This window comes from Callospermophilus lateralis, chromosome 1, assembly GCF_048772815.1.
Source record: "Callospermophilus lateralis isolate mCalLat2 chromosome 1, mCalLat2.hap1, whole genome shotgun sequence".
NCBI classification, from domain to species: Eukaryota; Metazoa; Chordata; class Mammalia; order Rodentia; family Sciuridae; genus Callospermophilus; species Callospermophilus lateralis.
Genome location: NC_135305.1, coordinates 182,991,314 through 183,011,717, shown reverse-complemented (window position 1 = coordinate 183,011,717; position 20,404 = coordinate 182,991,314). Strand labels below are relative to the sequence as shown.

The 20,404-nt window shown below is 33.6% G+C and overlaps 1 protein-coding gene across 8 annotated transcripts in view; it reads left to right on the top strand.

The window, feature by feature from the left end:
- Nucleotides 1-20,404, top strand: part of Tbc1d5 (TBC1 domain family member 5) — a 524,655-nt gene that overhangs the window by 367,970 nt on the left and 136,281 nt on the right. For all 8 annotated transcript variants that reach the window (XM_076842587.1, XM_076842568.1, XM_076842553.1 and 5 more), the window contains one exon: nucleotides 14,584-14,726. In XM_076842587.1, coding sequence (XP_076698702.1) covers nucleotides 14,584-14,726 — 143 coding nt within the window. The remainder of the gene's footprint in view (nucleotides 1-14,583; nucleotides 14,727-20,404) is intronic.

Below are 20,404 nucleotides of genomic sequence, written 5' to 3'. Positions count from 1 at the left end.
TCCAGAGAATTTTATGAATTACATGTGGTATTTGAAGATTTTTGAATTGGAGAACTTTATTAGTGTATCTTTCTTATTCTGGATCTCCACTTAAAAATTTTCAAAGATCTTTTCTCATGCCATAGGAAATAGCTAATATTTTCAAAATTAATGCAAGTTAACATCTCAGCCCTGAAAAATTTTGAGGAGCAGTGTATCATAAAGAAAGGTGATTGTAATGCATTCCACTGTTATTGTATATTTAAAATAAAGAAATAAATAAAATTCAAAAATCATTTAATTAAAAAAAAAAAAGGTTGTACTGTATTCCAAGTCAGGAAATTAAAAATAAGCCCAGGTTCTGCCACTGTCTTACTGATGACCTGATAAATAATTTATCTCACAATTTCTCATTTGCCCATTTGCCACTGATTGGCCAGGTGATCCCAAATGAACAATCTGTAGCAGGTTAAATCAGTAGGAAGAGAGCAGAACACACTGACTAGAGACCATGGAAATGGAAAATAAATCTTGTCAATAATTGGAAAAAGAATAAATAAATTATCTCACCCAGATTATCTCTAGAGGGTGCTACAAAGACAAGACTAGAGGATTAATAAGTTGCATCCAACTGTAACATACCATGGTTTTTCCCCTGGATTTTATAATGACAGCTAAAAAGATTCATTCAATAAAGATGTGTTGAGCATACATTATATGCCAGACACTGTTGTAGGCACTGACTTTGCAGTAATGGAAAAACAACAACATAAAGAAAACCCCTCGCCTTATGAAGTTTCTGTTACAATGGAGGAGATAGACATAGAAGCATAGATTAAATATTATGGAGAAAATTAGATGGATCTAAGGAGTACACGGGACCCAAGAGTTCTAATTTTTTAATTCAGTTGTCAGAGAAGGTCTTACCAAGATGGTAATGATTGAGTAAATACCTAAAGTAGCTGTGAGATGTAAATATACATTTCTGAGGAAAAGGCCTCCAAACAAATGGCACCGCAAGTACAAAAAACTTAAAGTAGGAGTACAGTTGACATTCTGAAACCCAGTGGGGCTAAAGCAAAGCAAGCAGGACAGCAGTGAGAAATGAGGTCAAAAAGTATAATCCGATCTTGAAATCCGTTCATTGTAAGGACATAGACTGGTTCTGAAATGACTCTTTGAAAGGACTACTCTGGAATCAGTGATGAGAATGGGCTACAGGAATACAAGGGTAGAAGCATGGAAATCAGTGAAGAAGCTAGTTCAATCATAATTGTTTCTCAGTTGTAAATTTCTATTAGCATCAGGCTTCATGAGCACAGAAATGTTTGTCTATTTTGATAACTACCATAATCTCATTATTTATATATTTTAGATCTTCAGATATTCTTTAATAAAATGAAAATTTAATTTTAAAAGTTAATTGGTTAATGAAAATAACATGATGTTATCTATAAAATTGGTAAAAAGTGGTAAATTGCAAATATGTTCTGAAGGCAAATCTCACAGGATTGCTGATGGACTAAATATGAGGTATGAAAGAATGAGAAAACAGGCAGATCCTAAGGTTTTTGGAGCAACTGGAGTGTTGAGTTACTCCTTCCTAAGTAGGAAAAGAGTGAAAACAGCAAGAGGTAGGCACTGGACATTTTGGGTTTGAGATGACTCCTTCAAACAAGTACAGAGGTTCAGGTTCCAGAGAATATAGAGCAGGCACATTTCACACTGCATCTCCAACTGAAGGAAGTCATAAAATTTTATCAGATGACTGAAATAAACATTAGAGGACTGTGGGAAATAAACAATGGCATGCACATTGGGTTATTTCAGCTTTTCTCTTATTAGAAATATTTTGAAAATACAAACAGTTTTTTTCCCCTGGGCTCTATATGGTATTCTTTGTGAATGGTATCTCTTTCTAGAAGATTATTGAGTCTTTCTGATTTTTCCTTACATGCTGCATTCCTAATGCTCTAGGAGATAAGTACAGTCACTGAGAATTTATTCATTCCATCATTTTCACTCACTTGGCTTTAATATTAATTTAGTTTTTTAAAAAATTATTTACCATGTTTATTTGTGATGGTTTAAGTTTTTGTGACAGACTTCATAGATTATGTTTTGTTAGTCAGATTTTATTACAGTTTGACATATACATCCATTTGTATCACAGCCAATACATAGAAGTGTTCCTTCATGTTAAAAATTTCCCCCTGGCTATCACTCATCTATTCAATTGGTGTCTATAGCTTTGCCTTTTCCAGAGTATCATATAAATAGAGCAGTGTGGTTTGTAGTTTTTTAAGTCTGATTTCTTTCACTTAGCATAATGCATTCAAGCTTCATCATATTGGTAGCTCATTACTTTTTATTGCTGTGTAGTACTCCAACACTTGGATAAACCATTTTTTTTTTAAATCTCCCTGCCACTTGAAAGACATTCAGGTTTTTCTAGTTATGGATAGTTATGAATAAAAACAAATCCTCACATGCAGGTGTTTTTGTAAACAAATTTCTTCTGGATTAATTCCAAGGAGACAGATTGCTGGACTGTTTGGTAAATATATTTTTTAACTTTGTGAGAAACAATTAAAGGGTTTTCAGACTCCTTTCCAAAATGGTTAATACTGTTTTATATTATCATCAAAAGTGTATGAGAGGTTCAGTTACTTTATAGCCTTGTCACCACTCTGTTCTGTCATTTTTAGAAGCCATTTTTAAGCCAGGCATGGTTGAGCCCACCCATAGTCCCAGCTACTGGGAAGGTTAAGGTAAGAGGATCATTGCAGCCCAAGAGGTTGAGGCCAGCCTGAGCAACCTAGCAAGACTTGCCTCACCACAGGTGAGGGGGAAGCCATTCCAGTGAATTATATAATAATATCTCATTGTGGTTTTAATTTGTATTTCTCTAATAATTAATCATAATTCAGCATCTTTTCATATGTTATTCGCTGTTCATACCTCTTTTTTGGTGATGGGTCTGTTCACACATCTTGTCCATTTGTTTAAATTGGGGTATTTGTTTATTATGATTGAGTTATGAGAGTTCTGGGTATATTTAAGAAATAAGTCCTCTTTCATGTTTTTTTGGTAAATATTTTCTCTTGATGTGTTGCTTGTGTTTTCATTTGCTTAACAGTGTCATTCAAAGAGAAATTTTTAGCTTTGATAAAGTCTGACTTACCAGTTTTTTTACTAGAATTTTCTGTGTCTTAAGAAACCTTTGTATATATCAATATCACAAGATTCTCTACTTATTTTCAGACATTTTATAATTATTGCCTTTAGGCCTATTATTAATTTTAAGTAAAGTTTTGTATATAGTGTGAAATGTAGGTACAAGGTTAATCATTCTGTAGTAAATATACATTTATTCCAACATCATTTGTGAAAAAAGATCATCCTTTCATGACTGGATTACCTTGACATCATTAGCAAGAATCAGTTGGTCATTTATATGTTGGTCTATTTCAAACTCTATTCTGTTTCCTTGATCTATATAATGGATTCCCTTAACTTCATAGTATTTCTGCATATCAGTAGTACGAATGCTACAGCTTTTTTTTGTGTTTGTGAAATTGTTTAGGTTTCCTAAGTCCTTTACTTTTCCATTGATATTTTAGAATCGACCTATTGCTTTTGCCAAAAATGTTGCTGTGATTTCGATTAAGACTGCATCAAAGCCATTAAGTTTATTTTTTAATAATAGGCATATTTACAGTATTTTTCTAGGCAATTTAAAATGGTATATCTTTTAATTTATTTGAGTCTGTTCATCATTTTTGATGTTTTCAGCGTAAAAATATTTGTTTCTTCTATTCATCCTTAAGTATTTTATGGCTTATTTGTTTTTTGATGCTACCATAAGATGCTATTTTTTGCTGAGTGTAGTCGCACACACCTGTAATCCCAGTGGCTCGGGAGGCTGAGGCAAGAGGATTGCAAGTTTGAGGTATTTTTTATTTCAATTTCTACTCATTTATTTTGGTATAAAATATAATTGACTTTTGTATGTTGACCTTTCATCTTCTATCTTTTCTAAAGTCAGTGATTAATTTTAAATAGTTTTTTAGATTGTTTGGGATTTTGTAGACGGTTATTTGATTCTCTCCTTTCTTCCTTCCTTCCTTCCTTTCTTATTATACATAATTGGTTGTAGATAATCTCCTATTATTTTTTTACGGATTTTTGTGCTTAATTTCATGGTGAATTTTGGTCTGCAGTTTTCTCATAGCTTCTTTGTTAGGTTTTGAGATCTTGATAATTCTGGCTTCATTATATGATTTTCTGCATCTCATATTTTCAGAAAGAATATGGAAAATAAGGTTATCACTCATTTCTAAAATGTTTAATTGATAGTCAACTTTCTATTTCTTCACGTATTTTGTTATTTTTTTATTATTGAATGCTGCACATTTGATGTTATAACTATTGGATTTCTTAATTCTCTAGTCTTCCTTTAAAGGAATATTGATTTAACTTTGGACAGTCTGTTTATTAAATTACTTTGGGATCGTTGAAACTTTTTTGTTGTTTTTTAAGGATAAAGTAAAGCATATTTATTGGGGGTTAATTAGGATTTCTATCTAGGTAAACACAAATTCAAGTAGTCTTGAAAATATCTTTCCTCTTGATCTTTTTAGTATTTGTTTTTCAGACTTTTTAAGGATATAGTTTTAATGTAGCTTCTATCCAAGGGCCGATTTAGCCTTACTATTAAGTACTAAGGCATGATGCTTTGGAGGTTTCTTTTGAAATCTCCATGTATACCATCCTCTCCTGAATCTGATTGGTCAAAACATAAATGTTTCTCAGCATTGTAAAATTTTGCAATTTTTTCCCATTCATAGTAATAATAATTCTTTTTCTGATAGTTTTTCTTAGCTTTGCCTCCTAGAGGCTTACCCTTCATGTGCACAGCAGTATTCAGCTAGCACTTAGGAGATACCCTACACAGATTTCTGAAACTGTTCTCTGTAGGGTTTACTCTTTAAAGGTAATATGTCCTTCAGACTTCCCTTGGCTTCTGATCTCTGTCTTCTCATCTCAGCAAGGCCAGTGCCTTCCTTGTATTCTGGCCTCTCTTTCCTGCTCTGTAGTCTCAAAAGTGCTTACAGGTAGAAAGCCACTTATCATAGGTTACTCAGTTGAGTTTTTGCTCTTTCCTCCTCGTGTCAGTGATAACAGTTCTGTGCTGCTTATCTTCTAATGTCTGAATGTTTCACATTTTGTGTTCAGTTTTTTTTTTATAGTGATAACATATACAGTATCAGTTATTTCATCATGACCCAGACAAGTCAGATTTGTTTTGTTGTTGTTGTTTTAAAATAAAATTAAACCAACTGTATTCTATTGTGAAAAATCATCCCTTAAGCAAAGAAAATTGAAAAAAGTTGAAGATAAAAAAAAATCTTTGCACAGGCCTATCAGAAAAAGCCAGCAGAAATGAAGACATGTGTAATGATATTCATATAAACAAAGTGAATTTAAAGCAAATAGTATTGAATGAGAGAAATGAGAAAATTTTATGGTCGAAAAAGTTTACAATTCACAGTAAAGATCTTTCTTTAATCATTAATTATTGCATACACATGCTCTCAATAACAGCAGAGCTTATTGTTTAATAGCTAAAGGAAATATAAGGAGAATTACACAGAAATGAAATACTAGTAAGTGACTTATACATCTTCTAATTCATGGTAAACCAGGGAGACTCGCTATAAAATAGAGTACTTAATTTATTCACATTACTAAGCTAGACATAGCTGATTAACTCTTTGCACAATAAGCAGAATAGAATTAATGTCCACAAAATATTTATTTTTAAAACAGCTACAAAAGAAATATAAGCTTCAGTAATTTTTTTTGTAGTATTACAGTATTTAGTAAATCATGAAACTATCTCTGGTTTTTTTTTTTTTTTTTTTTTTTTTACCAAAATGAATTCCACAAGTATCAATGATATACACAAAACCAGTTATCTTATTTTTAGGTGGGGACTTCATAAACTCATAAACCATAAAGAAAATACAGTAAATTTAACATTACATTAAAATTTCTTTCTGCAAAAAGGGACCTCCCTGTAGCTGAAAAGAGCCTGAAGGCATTAGGAGTCACTGAAACTTCCTTGGTCCATGGTAGCTTTCAGGCCCAAGATTGTATCTTTTTATATCCTCTTGAAAGTAGTGGTTCTGAAACTTGAGCTTATATCAGAATCACCTAGAGGGCTTGTTGAAATGCTGTTTGTTGGGCCCTGCCCAGAATTTCTTTCTTAGTAGATACAGGATAAGTGGATAAGTGAGGTTCAAGAATATGCATTTTGAACAGATTTCCAGATTATGCTGATGTCTAGAGACCATATTTTGAAAATCACTGTTTTATATGTTCCTAACCCTCCTTTTTTTGTGTTCATGAGATTATTCAATACTATTTTTGAAAAAAAAAAAATCCTACATCAAACTAAAGTGTTGAAGTGACATGAAATAAGCAGTTTTGTATCTTCCCAAGATCTTACAAGAACAAAGACTTGTACAAGATAATTGTGTAATAAAGAAGGAAATAATCTAAATGTTTCCAAAATTAAAGAACTGCTAAATAATGACCTGAATACTCGCGGAATACTGTGTAACCTTTAAAAACAAAGTATTTCTATATATGCTGATTTGGAATAATATCAATTTTAACAATCATATTGTTAAATATAAAAATGCTTGGCAAGATATACGCCCATTTATGTTTTGCATATATGCATTAAAATGGCTCCATTATGAAAGCGTGTTGACTGCTCTTGGGAAAGTTGGTTTGTTGTCAGGGAAGGGATAAGAAGGAAAATTGCTTCATATTGTATGTCTTGTTATACTTTAAAATTCATTTTTTACATTTGCCAATAAGCAAGTACTCTAAACTAGAAGTAACCTCACCTAGTTTTCATTTTAATTCACAGGGAATGAAATAGTTAAGCCTCAGAGAGCAATGCTTAAGAGCTTGGGTCCTGGATTTAAAGCACTTTGACTCCAGGACTTAGCCATAGTAACTGGTAGCTAATATGGAAAAAAAATGTGTTGATGAAAATAAATTTAATGTCTTTTATGTTTTTGTTGCTTCATATTTGCACTGACTTATAAGCAGGTTAATTTATGAACATGTATATTATGATGCCTTTAGTAAACTAAACTTCACTGAATTTTCCTGTTCTCTCCGTTAGTCTGATATCCAATACTAGACCTCATAAATCTTTCTAAAATCAGCTGACCAAAAGTAGCAATTAATTTTTCTTTGTAAGTTTAAGGTCCTTTATAGTTTCCTTAATGAGTTTCCCTGAAAGAAAGCACTCTAAATCTTGTAGGGTCCTGTAGCTGTAATTACTACTGTATTGTAGCTGTGGCACTTATGAAATAGCAAAGTATGATTTGTCAAAATAATTCCTTCAGAAAACTCCATTTCTTCACTCAGAAATAATCGTTACCATGGACGACCTAGCAGTAGTAAACACTGTAAATTCTGAATCCTGTGACCCTCCACATTAATGTGAAGCATGCTTTTCCTTATACATATCTGAACTAGATACCTTTGGGAATTAAAGAAAATTAAAGACAAGTGTAAAAGAGTCAGGAAAACAGTAGGTCTTTTACAATGTTCAGGAGTTACAGTATCATACTGTAACAAGTAGTCAGCTTTTAAATGAGAGTGACTCATGCTATGCCATGTTCCTCTGTCAATCCTGTAAACCTATCCCTGCCCTCCTTGTTTGACCCAGTAACTATGAAATAGGGTGGGGAGGTAGGTGATCAAAAAATCATCTCTGTATCTCTGAAATGAGCAGGAGTTTTTTCCTCAGATGCATATCTTCCACAGACCACTTGCAGTAATTCTGCTTTTAAAGAATTGAAGCTTATTTGATCAAATAAAGTAGTACTTTTAGAAATCAAAAGTCTTATAAATGCATGATATTTGGCACTGTCATCAGATATTGTGATTGTTTTAAAACACGGAGTTGTAATATTCCATGCATAAGAAAGAATTCTCCTTGGTTAGTGTATATTTGTCCTTTAAAAAAATAATAGACACACACACATAGTTGATTATAAAATTGTTTGGACACTAAACTTCAACTATCAGCTAGGGATAAAGTGGAGCCTCCAACTCCTCTTTAACACTTTTGTTTCCATTTAACTCCCACTTACAGGGAGAAGTAATTTGTGATGTTTGTGTTGGACTTCTAAATTTGTAAAGAAACCTATATTCCTTAAATAATGAATGCAGTGGAGTTGACTGCCCTTCATCTCTACTGGTGCCTTCCAGGTTTCCTGGTTTTTCTCTCTCTCCCCCTTCTCCCTCCCTCCTTCCCTCTCTCTTTCTCTCTCTCTCTCTCTCTCTCCCCTCTCCCTTCCCCCCATCTCCTCTCTCTCCCCCTTTCTCCCCCCTCCCTTCCTGTATCCCACCTTCTGTCCCCCTCCTCTTTTCCCTCTACCACCCTCCTCTTTTTCCCTGCCTCAGTCCCTCCTCGCCACCCCATTCCCTCTCTCTTTACCCCTTGTAAGTCACTTGGGCCCCCTGCAGATATGTTCAACTCTTTTTATTTTTTGCAGTGCTGGGAATTATATCCAGGACCTTGCACATACTAGGCAAGTACTCTTCCACTGAGCTGTATCCCCAGCCCACATTCAGTTCTTGATTATCTGCATTAATGGATGGGAACTAGGGCATATATAATCCCAAATGGTGGATAATCCAAAAACCATTAATACTTGGCTTTGAAATGTATTCAGTAATGTTTTAAATTGTTTTTACCTTCCTAATTATATTTAGCTAATGCTGCCATTAGTTTGCATTCCCTGAACATACCTGGGTTCTTTGGGGGACTTAGTGGGGTGGGGGCACAGAAAAATGAAAAGTGTCTGTAGGAAGGCAGATTGATAGGATTATTATTGAATTAAAATTTACTTTGGATAATTTCCATGTTACTGATTGAGAGTTGTCATTGTAACATCTAGTCTTGGCTTAACACAGTATTTGCCTATGCTCAGGAAATATTTGTTAAATGAAAATTCTCATTGTTTTTCATACCATTCTTACTAATGGTCATATCAGAGGTAGCATAAGACAGGAGAGGAAGTCAGTGAAGAATGTTCACTTCACCCTACCACAAGCCACTTTAGCTCCAGCTCAGTAAAGATGAGCATTGACAAGTCATGGTCATTTTCCAATGTAGTGCTGATTTGCAGGCTGTTTAGATAACTGAGCCATACTGATCAGCCCCTCACAGACGAGGACTTAACCCAAGAACCCTTTAGAAATGAAGATATGCTGTTCTTTCAAAATGCAAGGACTTGTATTTCTTTTACTAGAATATAACTTTCCATGATAATGCAAATATCTAAATTAATATATAGAGTGTATTTTCTCAAAATTCCCTGTAATAAACTCTCCATCATAGTAAATCTTTGTTTAAAATCGTTGACTGGTAAATGTTAACATTTAAAATATATCATCATTTGTGTAACCTTGTTTTGAATTTCTTCATTTTTTATCTTATGCTGGGAGTTACAAAAAAAATCTGAACGGCCCATCATTGCTTTTGGGAGGCCTCCATTACCCCATAGCTATATCTGTTATCATTCATTAGCTTTATTTGAATTTACTAGTAAATTAGTCTTTGAAATGTTGTACTTATAATAGCAGACATAGATCTAAAAAGAGGTTGGTGCATGTATAAAAACATTCAAGGGTTATATATACAGCCTTAAAATATCATGGTCATCTTTATCCAACATCTTCATGAGCTTTCTGTATCTCTAGAAAAACAAGATACACAAGGCTGTACTTTCTATTCAAACTATTTTTGCAAAGGGCGTATTACATTTGTTCTGACAAAACAGCTTCAAACACTTGCCAAGGAGAATAAATTACAGTAGGGATGGGTGATAATTATTAGGAACTTATTTTTGGAATAAGAAACCTTCCTTAATACAGGGCTATGTATTGCCCTCTAAAAGGAACTGAGAATTTTCCTCAAAGTCAAAAATATACTTTTAGAAGTACAAGTACATATGCTTTGGGGGTTAAATTAGGTTTAACATGTCTTTCCTTAATGCCAAATCCAAGCTGGGTTCAACCCATAAATTACCAGGAACATTAAGAAAGTATATCTGAATTCTTTAAACACAAATCACTTGACATTTCTGATCTTCCTATTTTGTTTTAAGCAGAGTTTGATTGGGTTTAAAGGATTCAAATTTTTCCAAGTCATGCAAATCCCAAATATTTTTAGAAGGACCTACTTGAAATAGTTGATAAAAACTTTATTAAAGCAAGTCAAGCATCTTCTAGGAATGTACTATGTAGTAGTACCCTTCCAGGAATAAGATGTGCAAAATTAGAACTAAGTTACTTATTTGTCCTTCCATCTTTTTGTAAAGTTGCTCTCTAAAGTTAGAATTAAAGTTGAGAATGCCTTTGTAACCTTAATTATAATAAATGCAATATTAAATTCTAATTTTGACTATTCTCACAGAGTTAGTTTAAAGGAATACTCAGGATTAATTAGTTTGAAAACAGAAAAGACAAAGAAACCCAACATAAGAAGAGCCTAAATTTAGTCCAGGTGGTAGGTGCTAACCTCACAAAACATTTTTGACTTGCTTTTGTTTTTTCCCCGATAATAACAGAATTTGGATTCTGTGTTTATTCCATACCAGGCATTGATTATTTAAAATTCGTTAGCTCTGAAAAGAAGTGAACAGAAAGCAAAACCTAAAATTAATTTAATTGAGCAAAAATATAACACTGCTCTGTTGTGTTTGAACATGCTTACCAAGTGCTATCATTTCATGATCACAGGTTACTTGACATGCCCTTGTGAAGTTTGTTGAATTAAGTCAAATATAGCTTTCCTACATTACTTGTTCTTGTAAGATAGATATATCAATATGACACTAAAGGGTCATTAAAAGAAAAGGTAAATGAAGGTCAAGGATTTAAATTTCTTTCTCCTTATATAACTCACTACAGCCATGTTGGACCAAGGCTATTGAAACAAAAATGGATCATTTTTATAAACTGATGGTTAAAAATGGACTTCTCATGGTGTTTCTATGGGTCATTCACCACACAATAACACTATCAGTAGTTACTGATTCCTGAGAATAGCAGCTTACTTACACAGAAATTTAAAATAGAGAATAACAGTATATGTGCAAACAGAAACTGCCCTGTCTTTGAGTGGCTTATTAGTAACTGTAATACTTCAGATAATATTTTTTAGTTTGTATAGATTTTAATTACTAAGTAGGTCTGGTAAAATAGGAATTATTGTGTTATCACAAGTGATAAAATATATGAGCATTGCAGTCTGCAGGTGTAACATACATAAAGCAAGATTAATAGTATCAAGCAATTAAACTGTAGCTATTTTTAAGGGAAAAAGAAAGGTTTAATGCTACCCTTAAGTGTAACTTCAGCTCTCACTAAATATTTTTAACTGCAATAAAAGCATGTTAATTGTAGGAGTGACTTTTTTATAAGACCTCATTTCTTAGAGTAAGTTTTCCTTTCTAAGAATACAGAAGCTTCCTGAAATAATTTCTATTTGTAACTCATTCCATAATAGGCTGAATTTTCCTTGGCTTTTAATCTCAATGAAGTAAAGCCCAAAAATAGCACAGGAAATTTTTTGTGCTGTGAATATATATATGAACTAAATCCAGTTGAGATTTAAATGATTAAATTATTGATGTCATTGTTGGTCCCACAGCATTCTACTAGTTATATGGTGGTTCTTAAATATTTTGAGAATTTGACCTTAGTTTGGGCATAAGAGCATATAAAATAGAGGAAAGAGTATTTTACTTTAAAATATCCTAGTATATACAAATTACAAATGCTAATATAAAATAACATAGTAGGCATCTAATAATAAACTATTTTTAATGTGTTTCTGGTTTTCCCCCACTTCCTGAATTATTTTTGTGCCACCATTAGGAAGATCAATGCCTATGCTTCCAATTTAGCTACACCTTTGCTTCTCAGTAATCTGACAGGTGGCTTTACAATGTATTTAACAAGACCTTGGTAAACAACAGATAGAGCACTTAGTGAAGTATATAGAGCTCTTTACAAAGAACTTTGTAGATCTGTCCCCTTTCTCTTACTACTGCTATCTCCCCTCCCTCCCTCCATCCATCCCTCCTCCTCTCTCTCTTTCTTCCTCTCTCCTCCCTTCTCTTTCTCCCACTTCCCCTCCCCTCCCCTTCTTCCTCCCTCCCCCTCCCCCCCTCTCTCTTGCAGATTTAGTTCTTGCCCCAGAATTATTTAGTCCTGTGGCAACTTAAAACTTTGAAGCAATGTGAAGCAATTACAAAGCAGCACATAACAGATCACACAAAATTACTAGAGACCTGCATTTTGTGTAATTTTGAAAATATTAAACATATAAACCGTTGGACACAGGTAAAAATCAGAAGTGTTGTATTCAGTGTAAATTACCAGCCTTTGCAGTTGCCCTGACAGTACTGCAGTGGAATTTGCTGCATGCGTGTATCTGTGGGCTCGTTTTTGAAGCTAAGCTAATGCAACTCTAACCAGCAGGAAGATTGCAAGAGAAGTTTGAGCAATAACTGGCATTTCGTTATAAAAATCATAGGTATAAAAATTATTTTCAAAAAATAAGCTACTTTGTTTATTTTGCTCTTGAAGCACTGTCTGTGATGAAACCAAAAATGTTATTACCTATAGGAAAATTACAGGCATTTGAGCTGTAAGGAAGGCTGGGAAGGATAGCAACACTCATCTGTGGTTGTGTACCAACCTTCGTTTGTTATATTTTTATTGGAATTTTCTTTCATTTGTATCAATTGAATAATTTTGAGTAGCTTCATTCTAAATATTTTAGTCATTTAAGAATGCACTTATGTTTGTGTCAGTTAAAAATCCTTTTCAGGAGTACTCAAAATGGTTTAATCCACATACTATTTTGCTTTGCCCATATCTATTTCCCCTGATATTCTTTGCTCTGGTTAATTCTTTGTAATTCAGAAGAACAACCCATTTAACTTAGAAATATTTTTCTTCTTTTTGGTATACTAAATATTAGCATTTGTAATTTAAAAGAACTAGAAGTATGGGAGAAGTAATTTTTTCTTAAGGCACATAAACACAAGCATATTTGACAAAATATATAAATTTTAAGTTAGTCACTCATCATTTTAACATGGAATATAATTTTAAAGATAAATGAAAATGACAGAAGATGTAAGCATTTAAAAAAAAATAAATGTCACCTGGGCATATTTTTCCCCTGAAAAATGCAGTAATTGATGTAGTTAAAAAAATACAGTCTAATTATTCTGATTAATTTGGTGATAATAATTAATAGAACTTAAGTAGTTGATGACATAATTTTCAATAATTAAGCTGGGATATATAGGGGTGGTTATATACTTTTTCCCCACAACTTTAATTCCTCCTTAAATATAATACTCCCAGAGAAAAGTATTTAAATATTTTCTTTTTCCTCACTGTAACTTCACAGATGGTTATATTTGGTCTCAAATTTTACAAAGGAGTAATATTTCCTAGCTAAATTATGAGCAGTTTTTTTCTATTCTCCATTACTTGATAGCACTAGCAACTTAGAACAATTAAGTCTTTGCTATGTGCCAGAATCACAAAATACTCACTGAAGTATTTATGCAAAAGGCTTGTTCAGAAAAGTGTAGCAATATTATATAAAATTTGAAGTATGAATGGATAAAAGTATACCAAATTGAATTATTCCTATTTGTGTTGTAAGCATTAGATATAAATTGATTAATTAGCATTTGCTGAAAGTATAAAATGTCATTATTTATGTAATACAATTACACACAAAGTTACTATTACTGTTCATGTCTATTCTGTGATACTCATTTACCTGGCCATAGAAATCAACTTGAAAAACTTCCCTAGAAAAAATATATATCTATTCTAAAGCTAAAATTTAAGTATAGTTATATTTTCATTTAAAATAACTATATACGCTTTACCAAAAAAATATGTACAAGAGTACTAATTTTCCCCTACATATAATGTTAAATGAATATTTTAAATAAGAATACCATGCGAGAATGCAGTTTTATAGGTTTGGCTATAGTAATTCGTTATCATATAAATGCTTGCAAAAGGTTAAGTTAACAAAAAATTGTAAAGATTATGAAATTTGGGGAAATTGTATTTTTAATTCAGATCTTTACATATGAGGCAACTACTAAACCACTACATATTCATTTTTTCTTTTTTCCTTTTGAGGATATGTGGTTTTTATTAAATATGAAAAATTTCTACACTTTTTAAACATGTTTGTATTGTACATTTAGAGAAATAAAAGTTTAATCATCTTAGCCTAGTATAGAATTTTAAAATTAGTTTAAATGCCTAAAACTTAGATTTTACTGTATTTTATATATGTTTGCTCAAAACTTTTTTTGCTGTAATGTGTCTTTGACATATAATGTTTGCTCACTGTATTCAGTTAATAAATTTTTTCACAATTACATGAGAAAATGATAACTTTTTCATAATTCCTCTCAAAAGTACCATTTTCTAAGTTTTTGTTTTGTTTCTCTACAGAAGGTGGGTGCGGCTGCTGTTTGGCAGAGAGTTCCCTCTGCAGGACCTCCTGGTGATCTGGGATGCCTTGTTTGCAGATGGCCTCAGCCTGAGTTTAGTGGACTATATCTTCATAGCCATGTTACTCTACATTCGAGATGCTTGTAAGTATTAGGACTTTGCCTGTATTCGACTTGGGGGCCCTGATTTTCAAAAGTGGTTTTTTGCCTTTAAAATATATTTTAAATTTTATTATTCGATTTACATATACCTAAATTTTTATAGTAGATGATATAGCAATGATTCTATGGAAAATTGTAAGCATCTCTTTTATCAGTAGCCATTATGTTTTTGGAGATGTGGAGGATGATTTTTATCATGACAGAATTGAAATATTTTTTAGAACCATTTTTCTCAAGATACTCCTGCTTTAATCTTCTTGTTACACACATTTGTGAAATTCATATATAAAAGCCAGTATTTCAGATATGTGTAGAGCTCCACCTTCTGACATGTAGTAGTATTCAACAATGTTTGTCTGAAAGTTGGAGCTGTTTTTATAGTATCATCGCCTTACCAATTTAAAAAAAAAAAAAAAAGAGAGAGTATTTGACTTCTTCCCAGTTAAATTTTATCAAAATTCATTCCCCAGTGTCTAATGGTAGAGGCATTCCCATCACCTCAGATCTACCTAAGGCAACTTACCATAGCCAGAACGCCAGTGCCTACCCCCTTTCAATACTCTGATAATCCTTGTCATGAAGAAAATATCAGAGCATGTTTTAAATTTCAAAGTAATCCAAATTATTTTTTTTCCAAAAATAACCACAGTTCACAAATAAGATTTATAAGCCAAAATTAGTAAAGATTGCACAAAGTACTGTTGTTGAATTAGGAAGTAAAAAACTATTGTTAAGATTAAGCAGCACTTTGTCAAAAGAACATATACCATTTGGAGTTGTTATTTATCATGACTGTTAACTTGCTATATAGCTTTCTTTGTTTCTTAATAGAATACCAGTTGTGCCAGATGCTCTTGTTATGCCTCTGGTAACACTAATATTCTTTAAAATTTTTAGATTATACTTTTTTAATTCCCTCAAAATTACTTAAATTAAATAAGTGACAGGCGCACCACATTTTATCCAAAAATTGAGCTTTTTCCTGTGCCTTAAAGGTCAAACAGTTTGGGTTTTAACAGACAAAGTGAGAATTTCTTCTTTTGGAGCTGGAGCTAATCATATAAGAACATGGAAATCACCATAGAAGAAATCTGGAAAGTAGCTGAGGCTGTTTGGATAGATGTGGTGGATACTTGATTTTTGGATATTGCATATTTGAAAGTTGTATGTTTTTAAAATTGTAATTAATAAAAAACAAAAAGAATGAGAAAACTGTTAGAACAGAAAAAAAAAAACACTTGGATCATATTTTCACAGAACTTTCCACGTCAAACAACTTCTGAAATGTATTCTGATTTTCTGTAATCTTAGACAATTAACAGTCTCTTCATGACTCTGACACATTACACACACACACACACACACATACACACACACACACACACACCCCTATATATTTGTAAATTGAATTTAATTGTCTCCTGAACTAAAATCTATTTTTTTTAATTTCATAAAACATGGCAAATTTGGGGAAGCTGAAGCCCTTATAAATTTTTAATCTTTCTACTGATTGTTTTATAAAACATGGGCACATGTGGAAAAGTGCAGAAAAGAAGTTGCTTTTTCATATGAATATTTAGTCAAGCTTATTTTAATTTTGTGGCTAAATCCATATGATAGATGTTGTCTTTTAAAGATAGAGTGAATTTTTTTTTTAGTTATTTATGGCTACTATTGTCTTGAAGAAGTTTTTCAAACTATTAGGGAATAATGACATTAAACAATTTCAAATAGACACATCTGATACTGCAGTTGAGAGGGAATGTAGTATGAAAATTTATGAAGAGACACTGTGCCTCCTCTGGGCCAGCTGTGAGTGAGTAGAGAAAATGGTATATATACTGGCAAATCCAGTAAGGTGATCTGTGTTCAGGCTGAAGGAAGAGCATTCATAAGGGACTGGAAGTGAGAAGCCACTTTGTGAGTGTGGTGTTTGTGTTTGTGTTTTTACAAGCTATTTGGGATTATTTGAGTAAAAGGAGTTAGTAAGTGAGATTATGAGACTGAAGATATAAATAGGAGGAATCATGATAAAAGTCTTCAGCCTAAAATGAGTTATCAAAAGGTTCAAAGTAGAAGTATGATCACTTTTAGATCACTCTTGCAACAACATGGAAAATGAACTTGAAAAAGACAGATTAGAATAAGGTCAGATAAAAAGTTATAAGAGTAGTTTAGGGAAAAACAGTGAATGCAGAAATGTTAGGAGATAGGTAAGGGAGAATGGGAAATCTAGAACAATCCCCTGTTTTAGAGGCTTCAGTGGCTGGGTCATTGGGGAGAAAATACAAGGATCCACAGATTTTAGGAATATAAATGATTGAGTTTTGGCCATGCTGAGTTTGAGATGCCTATGAGAAACCATCACCTGAAGATTTGGAAAATAATGTTCGATGTCATTATCAAGGCTACTGGTTGAGGTTTGCAAATAATTACAGCTATTTGTCAGTCAAGATTATAATAGTAGATGCTATCAATCTCCTAAGAAGAGAGTCACCATATATCCTAGTTTGGGGTAATCTTGGTTTGCATCTGCTACCCCAGAGTAATAATTATTAAAAGTATCCTCCTTTACTCCCAAAGGCATCCCATTAGGATCATAAAACTTACATGCCATCCTACGTAAATTGGGTACATAGAGAAAGAGAACGTGGACAAAGGTGGAACTTTGCCTTTAGCATCAGTATTTAAGGAGAACTGGAAGAGAAAGAGCAACAAGTACTTGTACTGAAGTAAAGTAAGGCAGGGAAAGTCCACCGAGATTTAGCTCTGAAGTGGCACTGGGTACATTTTCCAGAGTGGAATGAATGAAGTGGTAGAACAGAAGGTTCTGGACAACTGAGAAGTACATGATCTATTCTTCAGCTTTTTGTTGTTGTTTTAGATATGCATTATTTTTATTTTTTTTAAATAAATGACAGTAGAATGCATTACAATTCTTATTATACATATACAGTACAATTTTTCATATCTGTGGTTGTCTATAAAGTATGTTGACACCAATTCGTATCTTCATACATCTACTTTGGATAATGATGTCCATCACATTCCACCATCCTTGGTAAGTCCCTGCTCCCTCCCTTTCCCTCCCAACCCTCTTCCCTATCTAGAGTTCATCTAAAATGATGACCAAGAAAGTAAGAATTTAGAGATGGTTTATACAGGGTGATCTTTAAGGAAGAGAAGAATTAGACATCAAAGATGCAGTAAGAAGGCAATTCAGGGGCCAAGGAAGTTGTCCTTAGACTGAAAGAGTGCACTAGAGTTGGGGGTGCTGGTGGAGAGGTTTACTTCTCAACATAGAGTGTCTCTTTCAAGAGTCAGTGTTTTCCTCTTTTAAAAAAAAAAAATGTTTTAAAATTTTTTGTGATACTGTGGATCAAACCCAGGTCCTGGTACATGCTAGACAAGTGTTCTACCACTGAGCTACATCCCCATCCCTTTGTATTTTGAGACAGGATCTGACTATATTGCCCAGATTGGCCTCTAATTTATCATCCTCCTCATCCTCAGTAGGTGGGACCACCACACCTGGTTTTCCTCTCCTGTGGCATGGATGAGATCTATGAAAACAGAAATTACCTCTTTTGTTTTTAACTTTCTATTTGTTTATTTTTTCTTCTTCACACCTGCCCCACCCTCCTCTATTCCCCAGTGAGAGACAGGATTTTGTCCATTTTGGTTTTCCTACTGTGCACTAACATCTATAACAGAGCCCAGTACATAGTTAACCTTCAGACAAATATTTTTTAAAATAAAATAATTGAAACAAGGGCCCAGAGGCAATAAAAGAGAATTGAAAGACTGACTATAGAACAGGAATGAAAAACTGGTGCAGATACATGAAGGAAGTACTAGGCTGGATTCAGAAACGGACCAGTTTATATGTGGAGAAGACCAAAAATGGGGGAATCCATGCCATCTGCTGGGAATGAGGTAGAGTAGGGCTAGGGCTTTGAGGGGACTGATTAGAAGGCATGGTAAATATGGCTGACAAGGACTAGGACAAGTAGCTGGTGAAGATCCTCCGGTGATGAGCAAAGGGCAGTGGCACTAGACCTCAAGGTTGTAGTTTTTCTAGCTGTGCTGAGGAGTTGGAGTGAGGTAAAAAAAAAAAATAAATTGTAATGTAGGTTTCAAGTTGGGTTTACTTTCAAATGAATTAGGCAGAACTGAGGAAAAGAAGGATAGAGGGTGTTGAGTACATTTTAAGACAGTACTTTAGGATGTATAAGAAGGGAAGCACAGTCAGGAGACCACTGGGAAGAAATGAAAGTATCAAGGAGTTGGAAAAAGGGTAGAAGAGACATGAAAGCATAAATATTGTGGTCACACAAAAGGACAGGGAATGGTTCTAGATGTGGTCAATATGGTTGAAGTGAGTGAAGTGTGAAGTAAGTCACTCAAGATCAGGGATTTTGAGGAAGGTAAAATTTTTGTGCCACATATAAACTGGTCTATTTCTGAAACTATGGTTCTCCATGAACACTTCATCAAGAATCAAGATTTGAAAAGAAGATATAGAAAAAACTTTTAAAGAATCAGATACCAAAACCTCAAACAAATGCTGAAAGCATGACCAAGAAAATAACTCTTATTCAGTCATTTATTCAAAGAACCAATAGTTTAACCAGTACTTATTGAGTTCTTGCTATTTGCCAGCTATTGTAGTACATGGATGAAGTGATACATGGATGTGTGATGGATGTATAGAAGTATGGCATGAACTTCAGTGGAAGAAGGATTTTTATGGGAAGATAGGAAGCAAAGTTTGGAAGCAGCATTGGAGCAAGGTGATTCCCCACCTCACCTATAGAGGTTGCAGGGAAACCAGTGAGTACAGAAGAGCCAGGCTTACATGGAAAGACTTTGTTCCTCTGAGGGAGGATCATGAGGGAGGGGAGCAGCAGGAGAAAAAGGATACAAAACAGTATTGGGTAAAGTGTAGGAGAGGGCAGTGCTAATTAGATGAAGTTACATTTTAGGCCATGGTCAAGAACCAAGGGAAAAGAAGAAAAGTTTTTAGCCTCATCATTAAAACAAACAAAAAACATCAGTTTCAAGGTTTTGTTTCATGACAGTTTATTCTGACTCATGATGCCCAGCTATGACATCCAGAATGGTATTCAGTTATACTCAGTATTTTCAGGATCATTCATTCAAATATTCTTCACTGAATATTATGTGGCTAAGGGCACTGTGTGTTCTTTTGGAGCTCTTCATAACCCAGGGAATGTTTCACTTGAGGAAAGTGGAAGAGCCTACTTCAGTGATGGCTTTCCTTGCTTCAGCCCATACCTCCTAGAGATTCAATGGGTGGGCTTCAAAAATCTGTGGTCATTCTGATGTTGTACAAAATGTTGTACATTTCTCTGGTGCAAGGGGCTATAGTTTCATCAGTTTTTCAAGTGAATATATATCACCAATAAAATGATATACAGTTAAGCTAAAGTTCTAATTTTACATGCACAGATAATTAGACCTTTTATGGGTTGAATTGTATCCTCCAAATGATACATTGGAGTCCTAACTCCTAGTACTTCAGAATATGATCTGATTCCCAATAGATTATTGGAGATGTAATTAGTCAAGATGAAGTCCTACTGGAGGTAGAGCAGGCCTCTTAATCTAATATAACTGGTGTCCTTATAAGAAGGAGG